At 38.4% G+C, this 12,921-nt stretch overlaps 1 protein-coding gene across 2 annotated transcripts in view; it reads left to right on the forward strand.

Moving 5' to 3' along the window:
* Positions 1-12,921, forward strand: part of LOC120779062 (regulating synaptic membrane exocytosis protein 2) — a 414,623-nt gene that overhangs the window by 279,169 nt on the left and 122,533 nt on the right. Inside the window, exons 7-10 of one of the 2 annotated variants that reach the window (XM_040111195.1) lie at positions 4,790-5,035; positions 5,467-5,786; positions 5,852-6,100; positions 6,422-6,663. In XM_040111195.1, coding sequence (XP_039967129.1) covers positions 4,790-5,035; positions 5,467-5,786; positions 5,852-6,100; positions 6,422-6,663 — 1,057 coding nt within the window. The remainder of the gene's footprint in view (positions 1-4,789; positions 5,036-5,466; positions 5,787-5,851; positions 6,101-6,421; positions 6,664-12,921) is intronic. The other variant, XM_040111196.1, reaches the window with a different exon arrangement.

Here is a 12,921-nt window from a genome sequence, read left to right on the forward strand (position 1 = left end):
ACCGACCCTCACCCGCCCTATCTGCAGCACGTTTTTGTTTGCGTTTGTTGTTGTTGTTGTTGTGCGCGCAGGATGCTAGTTCATTTTACATGCGCAATTCATTTATTATTATTCCATTTTTTTCCTTTCTCCTTCCGTGCATTTAAGGCTAACGCTGCGCATTTAATGGCATTTGAATAACTATGAAGGTGTTAGCCATCGCCTGTTTTATTCAGTACTTTGCTCCCACTGATTTATTACCTTCGTATATCGGCAAGAGTGTACTTAAGGGAGTTACGTTTAAAATAAATTGTGTGCGAATTAGATATGCAGCGATTAATAAAACAGTATGTAATGCAGCGTTTTTGATTCAAATAAAATAAAAACCAATAACTGAGTTTGAGATAATGAAAACAAGCTGCTTTGTGTCGCTGAAACTAATGGATAGGGATAAGGAGTTTTAACGTACAGGGTGACAAGCGAGTTGAAATTCGACTCAAATGCGGGCATTTTTCAGTGATTTCGTTTTCAAATAAATAAGTAGTTACAACATGTAAATAGTAGTAGTCGCCGATGATAGTCCTTTAGTTTCCAAGATAGTTAAAAAACAATTATTCTATGGGCATCCCTTGCCAGCCGACTATTGCATTTTTCCACGCTTTAGAGCCGTTTTTACCGTGTACCATCGGATGACTGTCAATTGGACTTATAAAGGGGAATGATTGAGTAATTTCTCATCCATAACACTGGCCTGCACTCCTTTTGGTGCCTAAGATTTTATACCTGATTTTGGATGTATTTTGTGAGTAGATAGGATAAAACAAGTCACATTTTCCATATCAACTCTTGTTCATAAGAAAGAAGAAAAAAACATGCGCGCAGAGCTGCACCAAACCAAAAAAATTTTTTTGTAGGCCAGTGTTACCAAATATCGCTGCAAAAACTCGGGTTTATTACGCTAGAACACCTCCAAACACTCCCCCGAATTATCAACTCGTCGTAGTTATACCCTGAACAGGGTATATTAAGTTTGTAACACCCAGAAGGAAGCGTCGGAGACCCTATAAAGTATGTGTATGAATGGTCAGTATGTTGAACTGAGTCGATTTTGCCATGTCCGTCTGTCTGTCCGTCTGTCTGTTTACATACATATATACATACGTACTAGTCCCTCAGTTTTTAAGATATCATTTTGGAATTCTACAAACGTCATTTTCCCCTCAAGAAGCTGCTCATTTATCGGAACTACCGATATCGGACCACTATAACATATAGCTGCCATGCAAACCAAACGATCGAAATCAAGTTCTTGTATGGAAAACTTTTGCATTTGAGGTGGTATCTTCACAAAATTTGGTATATATTATTTTCTAAGGCAACAATGTAATATCCAAAGAAATTGTTGAGATCGGCTAACTATAGCATATAGCTTCCATATAAACTGAACACACAGTTACTAAAAGAAATGCACCTGCGAAGGGTATTTTAGCTTCGGTGCAGTTAACGTTTTTTCTTGTTTTTGGTTAAAAGTGAACATGCGCTGCACACATTTTGCACAGAGTTTTTTCATACTCAAATATTCATCAATGCTATGATGCATACGGCCAGTTGATATCTTTAGAGTGCCTGCCATCTCGAACAACTTCACTTTGCGGTCACCCAAAATTAACTTGTGAACTTTTTTCATGTTGCCGTCGGTAGCTACATCTTTTGGGCGTCCAATACGTTCATCAACTTCGGTCCCCATTTCATCACGTCCACAATTAGCATTACAATTCTTTTTGGTTGAGTTTCCTGCGGCTGTGTTCGGAAATACGACATTAAGGCAACTTTTTGCTTCAACTGCATTTTTCTCGACACGCGAAATTGTTTTTACCCATTTTTGCACAATAAGAAAAGTGGCTGCACTCAAAATGGTATAGTCCACAAACGAATGATCCGACATCTGCCATACGCGCCTTTTGAAGGTAAGGATTGATTTAATTTCAGTAGTGCTATCTCAGTGTCTGGCGGAGTCTTTCAATTGACTTTTATTGTTGATGGTATTTTAGGTACCTTAAAGGAGATCCGTGAGAATATTTTTCTGTTAGCAATATGTAGTAATGCCAAAAATCAATAAATCGAGTCAATAATACACCCATCTCCGATATACGCGCGTAGTTCTAGTTTTATTCGTCACATCTGGTCACGCTATACCTTTTTGGAAAGCTCATTTCACGCGCTAACAAGTGTTTGATTGATTGTCGTTTCTTTTAAGTCGTTCGTGAGTTGCAGCGTCGCAAACATGGAGCAAAATAAAGAGAAAATACGGCATATTTTACAGTACTACTACGATAAAGGCAAAAATGCATCTCAAGCCGCCAATAAAATTTGTGCAGTTTATGGACCCGATACAGTTTCCATTTCCACCGCACAACGATGGTTTCTATGTTTTCGTTCTGGTGTAGAGGTGGTCGAAGATGCGCTACGCTCCGGAAGGCCTGTCGTCGAAAATTGCGATGAAATCTCTGAATTGGTCGAAAGAGACCGGCGTAGTAGCAGCCGTAGCATCGGTCAAGAGCTGGACATGAGTCATCAAAAATTCATTTCAATTTCAATAAAAAAAAACAATCAATAAAAATACCGCAAGACTTTTTTGACAACCCATTATTAGTTTTGTTCACCTATAGGTTGCAGGTATTACCTAAGACTAAGAGAGAAAGATATTGGGATATATATACTATATATAAATGATCATGATGACAAGAAAAGTTGAAATCCGGTTGACTGTCTGCCTGTCCATCCAAGCTGTAACTTGAGTAAAAATTGAGGTATCGTATCCATATATCTCCAATAACCTAAAACCTACAAAGTACCATAACGAAGCTCTAAATTAAGATGCAAAACTGTAATTGGAAACAGTAAATTGCAATAGAAAAAACCACCCTTATGCAAAAAAGTTTGAAGAAATCGACGTATTGTTCAAAAGTGTACAAAAGCGTTTTGCCAAAAGTGAAAGCAAAAATAAGTGATCAGCGATGGAATTTAAACGTGATAGTGTGATTACTTTATATTTAGCTGGAAAATCACAGCCAGCAATTGTTCGTGAGCTCAAACATCTTAATGTGGATAAAGTTTTTATTTATCGTACCATCACTCGTTACAATGATACTGGCAGCATCGCAAAACGCCGTGGAGGTGGTCATCAAAAGACTGCAACACCACGTGAGATGGTTCGGAGAGTGAAGAAAGTGAAGTGACTTGAGCGAAATTCACGACGACGTGCCCATCAAAGAACTGAAAATATCCTACCGCAGCATACGACGCATATTGAAAAATGAGCTCAAGGTCAAGCCTTACAAGTTCCAAAAGGCCCATGATCTCACTCCGAAGCACTCACTCCAACAAGTAACACTTGAGAGAGCGAATCAGTTGCTTCGCTTGGCCGAAAGCGGTCAAATTCCGAACATTGTTTTTTCTGACGAAAAAATTTTTCTAATTGAGCAATTCGTAAACTCTCAAAACACTAGGGTTTACATAGTTGACCGACCGTTCATACGAGCATCTATTATAAGTCATCGGTTGGCCACCAGGAGGCAGCAATTGTCACAAATAATGGTTTGGACCGCTGTCACCGCAGATGGGCTCTCTCCAATTGTTTTCATCGAGCCTGGCGTCAAAGTAAATGCGACATATTATCGGGAAAGTGTTCTGGAGGCTGCTTTGAAGCCGTTGGCAAACAAACATTTCGGTCGCAAACCATGGACGTTTCAACAAGACTCAGCACCGTCTCACAAAGCGCGATTGAACCAAGAATGGCTGGAAAACAACGTTCCGAACTTCATTACGACCACACAATGGCTCTCGAATCCACCAGATGCGAATCCAATGGATTATTCTCTCTGGGTCAATTTGGAGAGCAAGGTGCGAAGTAAAAAATACACCAGTCTCGAGATGCTGAAGAAAGCTTATTGTCCGTGAGTGGGCCAAAATACCGGCAAGTCACATTCGGGCAGCTTGCGATTTTTTGATCGTCTCAAGGCCATAGTTAAGGCAAACGGTGGTCATATCGAGCAAGAGTGGATTGGTCCTGAATTTATGATTATTTTCACACATTTTGTTCTTTAAAATAATTTTAATTAACACTTCGAGTGCCGGACCCTGTAATATTACATGTAATTATTTTCATTCAGCCTCAGTACCACTGACAAACAAAATTACAAGCAAACTGGTGAAACTAATAATAGCGTTATCAAATCAGCCGAATACACTGGCGTCCAGATTTCCTTGAAAAGTTATATTATAGCCCGATTTTGATAATTTTTGTGTAGATTAATAAATATCTGAAGGGCACCACTTTCGCAAATATTTCTCCCGATATATTTATTAAAGTGGTGCTAAGCCCATTTCCTTCTTTATACCTCTTCTCCATCATCTGGGTTGTGAATCTGTATTTTTTGAGTTACACGCGATCTCCGACAGTCGCAATACACAAAAGTTTCTCCGCAGCTGCAGTGATTCCGATCTTCTCCGTAAGTGCCACTTAAAACAATTTTCTGCCAAAAAATATGACTATCATAATCCGAAAATTGACAAAGATACTTTTAAAGAAAAGGTTTAATTTTACGCATAATTTTTGTTTTAATCGCAGTAGATTTGCTCAAGGACCACCGTGCATGGCATTTCTGATATATCGTAAGGCATTAAGACTTTGTGTGCGCGCTCAATTTCGAACGAATATCTAAGAATGACTGCAAATTTTCTTATGGAAGAAATTATTATGTAACCATTTACTTGTGCTTTTGTATTAATGCTCTGCAAACACTTTCAGAATATGTGGCGCTGCAGTGTGTGCCGACGAAAGATGGCGTCGCGTGTGTGCATCCCACAGGACTCAACCGACTCTATGTTGGACGTGCCCGTGCTGGAAGCGCTGCAGCGACGACACTCCGATGCCAAGCTCGGCTCAACACAGACATTGGCACCGGCAAACGGCACCGCATTGGCGCCGCCACGCAGCCCCGAATGCCGGCGGCATTCCGACGTCTCACCCGCCTCACTCAAAGAACTGGAAAAGGTAAGCGATGTTCCAACAACATCAACAACTGTGTGTGTGTCTGCCGCTGTAGTGCTTGCGTCTTGTTACATTTAGTTGTTGCAATAAGAAACGCTTAGTTTGTCTTCTTAGTTGGCTTTGCTTTGTTTGAGTTGAAAATTGTGTTGTGTTGTATTGTGTTCGTTTATGTTCGTTCGTCAACTAAGTTTGTGTTTGCGTTTGGGTGAGTGTGCAAAAGGAGTGGGCGTGTAGAAGCGTGCGAAACCTCAGTACTCACTCTCCGTACCTTCCGTACCTTTTTCGTACTTTTCGTACCGACCTAATGTGTAATGTACATAATCACGCGATGCCACGCGCCAAAATAACCGTAAACGCTACACACCACCACCACCACTCTCGTGTAATCCACACCCACCCACACCCAACCCACAACCTGTACATGCAAAATGCAGTTGAAGGGCAATAAAACACCGGGCGGTGATTTGGACTTTCGTAAGGGTGGACGCAGCATGGCGCCGAGCCGTTCATCGAGCCCGCCACGGCAATCGGACCTGGATCAACAGCTACCGTTCGGAGCGCCGCTGTCGCGCATGGCATCACGACGGGGCTCGCGTGTGGCGCGCCAACACAGCTATGATGATGAGATGAACAGTGCGAGTATGGCAGCGGCGGGAGCGGTCGGGGCAGCTGGCGGTCTGGGCGCGGCAGCGGCTGGTGCACTGGGCATGATGGGCGGCGATCCCGGACTCGGCATACCAGCTATGCCAAGAAGGTTAGTTTAAGCAGGTGAACTCTAAGCGACGACTTTGACTCAACTGTCATTTCCTTGTTCTCTAGGAAATCCGCTTATGACGTCTTTGCGCCCAATCTGCTACAGAGTGCGACTCCTGCGACAACGCAACTTCAACGATCACCCGGCGATGGTATGTCGCCACAAATTGCTCTACCTGGTTCGCGGCGACCCTCCTTCCGTGTGCCACATCCGTCTGAGGATCTGCAAAACGACGAATCGCCAAGTCCTGATAAGGGCAGCCCTGTGCTTACCGTAGATGATGACAGACGCATACGTCGACGTGGATCACAACTGTAAGTACAAGCCGAGAACCTTTAAAAATATTACTGCTCTTGAGGCTCTTTGAAAAGTGAGCTTTTGCAGCTGCGTGAGTTGTAAATTTTCTAACCTACTAAAGAAACAAGTTCGATTCGCTTGTGTCTCGCTACAAGAGTCTTAAAAACTTTGATTATTTAAATTGACCTTTCGTAACACTACTATAAAGTAATTCAAAGCCAAAGTGAAAATAGCGAAAAAGCCTCAGAACATGTTTCAATTATATTTCATCCACATTTAATTTCATATTTTCTTAAAATCCGTCTGAGCTATATTTTAATCGGCAAATCCGTTCTTAGTCCCGATTTGGCGGCGCTGCAGCAACGCGGTGCATTACCAACCAATCTGCCCGCCACTATACCACCTCCAATCGCTTCTTTCACCGGACCCAATTTGGAGGATCTCGAGGCTCCACGACGTCAAACATCGATGGATGGTGAAGCCATTAAAATTGTCATACACGATGTCGACTCGGGACCCATTTGCTCGTCGAAACGTAGAATTGTACTACGCAGAGATCCCACGGACAAGGCACATCGCAGTGAGTACTAATCTTTATGATCAAATTAAATGAGATATTTCGAGGTAAAATATAAAAAAAAAAAAAACAAAATTGCATCGAAATATAATTTTAAGGCTTGAAGGATATTAGACATCTCCAAAATTATAGCTCTAAACTCATAGCTCACGTAATTTCAAACTGAAATAAAATAATTTAGTTGCCAAAAGCTGCTGGAAAGATTTCTTACATTTGGTTACTCTATAACTACGCAAAGTATTGATTAATATATTTCACATATAAAAGCTTTGCATATTTATGTCTTTTAGAATAAGACCGATCCTGTTACATTCGCTTAGAACGCCGATACATTGTGACAATTTCGGCTAGCTCTCTCGGTGTGCCCTAAGTATGTCTGCCGAGCTACTATTTCACCCTCAGTCTTACAAAAGCAAAATGTAAATGAGATGAGCTTATCATCTTTACAGATTCCATTGATTCCGTTAAGGCCAGACATCCTAACGAATCTGATATTGAAGCAACTTGATGCTGTCGATGGTGAGGATTAACAATCCTTCACTCACTATGAGCACACAGACCTGGTATTACCGGTCTGTTAGCGGAGGTCAGGTTAACATCCCTGACTCAACATTCTTTCTATAAATTAAGTAGAATTGGTCTTTATTAATTTTAATTAATTTGTTGTCAGTTCTCTTAATTTATAAAAATCCAGTTTTATTTTGACGAAAGCTTTTAATATAACGAACTATTACAATCAAGTTGAGTGAAATCTGGGTTAATTTAACTCAATTTAGTTGTGCCTAGAGTAATTCCCTTCAACTCAATTCTCTCGATTTAATTTGTTTTTTCGCTATAGTCTATTTTAATCCGTTAAGTAAATTAAATTTGACTTAATTTATTAATGTTGACTCAATAAAAGCGAGATTTAATTAGCTCTATTATGGAAAAACTGAATCACTCACTTTAATTGACTAATTTGCGGCAGCATTTGAAAGATTCACTTGAGATGAGTTGAATTAAATGGTTTGTCCGTGCAAAGTTGATCTTAAAATCAGTTAAATAATACGAATTTCTGGTATCTCTTTGATTAAGTCAATTAGCTGGCCAAATTTCAAGATCAAAATCTTGGTCTAACTTATTTGTTATTTTAGTTATATTTAGTAAATTTTCGCCCACATCAACTCAAAATTATATAAAAGTAAATTCAGTTCAATTTAGTTTAGGACAGCTAAAAGCCTTCTCACGCAAGAATTAATTAAACAATTAACCCTTTAATATAGATCAATTTAAAATAAAAACAAATATTATTTTGCTAAATTAATACTTAATCAATAGAAATCAAGTTGAAACTGGATTGCAAACCTGTAGGTTGTTAACCAAGCTGTAAATTTCCTTGTGTGCAATGATCAAGCAATCAGCTGTTGAAATTAATCATTAGAAGAAATGTAAAATGAAGAACGCAAGCAATTATAACAACTGATAGGTTATCGAGTAGCTGTTCGAAAAGCAAAACTGGTTTCACAATTATAATATTAATGTACTAAAGGGTGGTTCATTACGAGGTTCCCTATTTTTATTAAGAAGAAACGCAGAACTTCACATTTAATGAGGAATGTTTATTATCCAAAGAACATTCTTTGGCATTTATTTTTTGAAGATTAACTCTTTCAAGTGTTGACCGTGGCTCGTTCGAGCATTTCGACTGGTAACTGACGAATGACACGCATGATATGTTTCTTCAAGGCCTGAATCGAAGCGGGATTGTCCGCATACACTTTAGACTTTACACATCCCCACTGGAACAGTCGAACTGTATGTCTTGGTGGTTAATCGTCCGGTCAAAAACGTGAAATAATCTGCTCACCGAAGTGTTATCTCCATAAATCCATTGATTGACGAGATGTGTTGGAAGCAGCGCCGTCTTCCTGAAACCAAATGTCGCCGAGATCTCGAGCATTAATTTTAGTCATCAAATAGTCCGTTATCCTGGCGCGATAACTGGCGCCATTGATAGTTACCTTCTTACCGACATCATTTTTCGGTCCATATGATGATTCCACCTGCTTACAGACCACATCAAACCGTGAATAAAACGACAGCTCTTGAATCTCTTCTGGTTGCTTTTCGTCTCAAATGCAGCACATGTCCTTGTTTACACACCCATCGAGCCAGAAATGGGCCTCAACTCGGAACAAAATTTCGTTCGAAAATGTCGGATCTTCTTGGAACTTTACAAGACCCCGTAGAGCGAAGCTATGTCGCTTGGGAATGTTGAGCAGTTTCAGTGCTTGCAAAATTGCTTCTTGATTTGTACGCTTTCAATTTAAAATCTCGACGCAAAGCGCGCCAAATCGTTCCATACGTCAATCCGAGTTGCTGGGAACGGTGCCGAGTCGACTCTCCACGGTCTTCGTGTACACTCTCAGCTACGGCTGCTATATTTTCTTTACTACGTGCTGGACGTGGTATACTCGGTCAAATATTATACAAGATGTTTAACGGGTTTCAAAACGGGTAATGGTGTTGCGAATAGTACGGTCAGTAGGCAGGTTATGTTGACCATAAATTGAGCGCAGCGCACAAAACACATTCTTTACAGAACGTTAATTTTCGTAATTAAGTTGAGCGATTTGTAAATCGTTGTTTTCATTATGAAATACCCAACATATTGAACAAAAGTAACATGACAGCTTGACAGGACTCACGCGTGATTTATCAAAAAAGGCTATTGAAAAAGTATCTCTACTTTTATAAAAAAAAATTAAGCTTCCATTAGGTCTCCCCATATGTATCCAAACAAGCATATTCTTACCATCGCTTGGCAGAATCATGAAGTGCAAATAGTGACTGCTGAGTTTTTAATAAATTGAAATTCTAGCGATTGCATTGCCATAACGGGACTTTGACAAAATCAAAACCAAAAACGTTAGCAAAGTGAAATGTTAGAAATTCAAACGAACTGCTCATTGTGCGCTGTGGCTTTCTGGTCGCTGACAACCCAGCCGGACGCCAGCAGCGCTGGAGTGACTAACAAGCTTTTACCCATTCACATGTACATTTGTATATTTGCAATTGCTGAGTGCAAGTCATTGGACGTTTCGCCACCGAGTGCTTACCGTTTGGTATTCACCGACAAGCCAAGCCTTTGCTCTGATGTTCCTCGCCGAACAAATCGAATCGCTGCAGCTTCGTGGCCGTGTTTAGCGGAGTGCAATGGAATGCATTCGACTGGAATGTTGTGGAATGGAATGTGACAGTTTCAATGCACAAACTGTTATTTCATAGAAATTGTATAATCTTGATTAATTTAATGTGCATGGAAATGAACTTATCAAGTGGAAATTTAATGGACCCTTGTGTAGTGATACGCTTTGCATTGGTTACTTGGTTGAGGTGTAGAGTACATGAAGTACACTTATGGAGGATTACATTAGCTAAGTGGAATAAAGCAAAACACACAACAAAGAAGTAAATAACGGTTTGCGCAGATTTAAATAACATTCATTTGAAATGTAATTTTTTACAGCAGTAACAAGGACAAGATGGACAATTAGCCTCTTTATCGAACAAAAAATATACCCCGATGTTCGGTATGACTGCAGAATGGTGAAATAGCGAATTATTATGTCTATAAATATATGCGGCCGATTTTCTAGAAGATGGTTACTTGTTTTTTACTCCAATGTTCCAATATTTCGAATATGATTGGAAAGCTACTCATAAATTTTTATACCCTGAACAGTGTTTCTGAAGAAATTATAGCTGTCATGAAAATTTATCTATCAAAATCATCTTCTTGTATGGAAACACCTTAATTTCTGATGAGCATTATAGCTTCGATGCAAGTTTAGGCTTTCTCTGTTTTTCATTCAAATATGTTGAATTTATGCATGAAAAAGTGGTTATAGCACAACTTAAATTCCATCTGACTCTTTCATTTTTAGTGAAGAATCAAGAAGCAATTAATATAACGGGATAAAACTTTGCACGAATAGCGCACATAAAGTAGGCCATCTTATGACCAACAATTATCAAAAACCAAGGAAAAATATTTAAGCCCCTAGGTACCGCATATTTGGACCCCAGTATCTATAGTTGATTTTTGACCAAAAATATCGGCCAATGTGAGATATATGTACATATGAAATTCAGTAGTATTATTTTCTAGGTAGTGTTTGCCTAAAATGGGCTGAATCTTCAATAATTTGCTATCTTCCCATACACTAACGAATTTCAAACTTCGACGCGAAACGGTATAAACCTTTATGCTCATAACAGTGTAGTATGTTTATGGCTAAAATGGATAAAATCGGGCGAAAGTTTGACCTAGCTCCCATAGAAAAATCCATATGATTACCTAAATGAATGTCAAGGAACATTTTATTAGTATGTGGCATGTTAATAGCTAAAATTGGGTCGCTACTACCCCCAACTCCCATATCATACTATTATTATAAATGCGACTGTAAGTCTGTTTGTTACGCTTTCACTCATAAACTACTTAACCGATCTACATGAAACTTTGCACATATACTCTTGAAGGTATTAGAAGTAACATAGGGTACTTTATAATAAAAAAAAATTTACGAAAGATAAAAAAAATTGTTTGTCAAAAAATCGTCAAATTTAGCTACTTCAACGCCATCTAGCGTTACAGTAATGAATACTTCATATAATGATTTCCGTTTTTCAACAAAACCTCATTAACAATCCAACCAGTGAATGGACGATCAGAAGAGCTTTGAGCATGTTTTACCTGGTGGAACGTTGGCCAATACATAAAATAATATTTTGCAAACATACAAGTATTTGTCTGAGTTGGTTGACAAGTGTGCATGCTCAATAGAGGAAATTTTATTTCAACATACCGCAACATACGGCTAAGATAAAGAAAAAATGGCTTGAGGATCAAAAATTTAGCACTTTGAAAAGGCCAGGAAAAAGTCCGTATCTCAATCTAATTGAGAATTTGTGGGCTATTGGGAAATGCAATCTGTGCCAACACGATTATCCCCCAACAAATTTGAATGCGCTCTGTGAGCTTGTCAAGATAGCCTGAAAAATCTTTGAAAACTATGACAAAGCGAGTAAATACCACTTTATAAAGAAAATATATTTGTTCAAAATATTATAAATTTTAAATTTGTAAATACTTACTGAGGAAAAAAATAAAAAAATAAAGTTTTGAAATTAAAAATTTCATGAAAATCTGATTATTTTTTTTATTTTTTATAGCATCTTCTGTAAAAGTTTGACAAACATCTGACCAGTATATAGTTGAACTTCCATAACTCAAATTTCTATAACTCGAAGTTGTCCATAATTTGAACTTTTGAATTAGCAGTAGATATCAAATTTCATACAAATTTCCTTCCATAACTCCAAGTCTCTCTAACTCGAAGTTTGTTTGTGAATTATGGTGATTCGAGTTAGGGAAGTTTAACTGTGTATATAATTGCTCAGATTCCGATCATCTAATTGACGTTTTGCACATTGATTTATTGCCCTGGCTTTGATTCTTGAAAGTTTGAAGACTATATAGATGTTGGGTTGAATAGAAACCTTACTTGTTCCTTTAATAAATGTCAACATTTTCAAAAACAAATCTCAGCATTTAGTTATAGATATAGTTACCACATACACCACTTGACTTTAAAAGTCATCAATCTAATGTAAAGGTAGCTCCACAAACAAATGATTTTGGATTTATACTTGACTCTGACTAACTAACTTATACTATACCTTTAAACTACTCCGACACCCACCAACAGTAAAAACAGTGCACGGGAAAGCATTTCTCTCTAATGAGGAAATGCCACAATGAAAACAAACGCCTGTAAAACTCCATATTTTAGTAAATAAAAAAAAACGTTATTTTATTGTTAAGGAAAAAAATTTTCTGCTCGTTACATGAGCAGTTACTTCGGCTGAGTTGTTTACTCATGACCTTCAAACCATGCGACATACATACTCGTGGAAAACGCTGCTGTAACTGCTTTCTAATAAACAATCTTCTCAGTTTCTGGAATCACCAAAAGCTTTTAATCCCCTTTAAGCTAAAAAGCTCGCCATAAGTAACATTTAGTATAGAGTTAAGTGGTTTTATTGAACTTTCTTGACGTTAAAAACAAAGAAAAAATAAAATGAACTAGAATACTAATCCATTTCACTGTGGTTGATACATAGATAATACTACTACTGCTATATACTATATATGATTTCTATTAGTTGGATTATAACCATTAGTTAATGAGATATAGCATTTTTATGAAGCAACTT

This window comes from Bactrocera tryoni, chromosome 5, assembly GCF_016617805.1.
Source record: "Bactrocera tryoni isolate S06 chromosome 5, CSIRO_BtryS06_freeze2, whole genome shotgun sequence".
NCBI classification, from domain to species: domain Eukaryota; kingdom Metazoa; phylum Arthropoda; class Insecta; order Diptera; family Tephritidae; genus Bactrocera; species Bactrocera tryoni.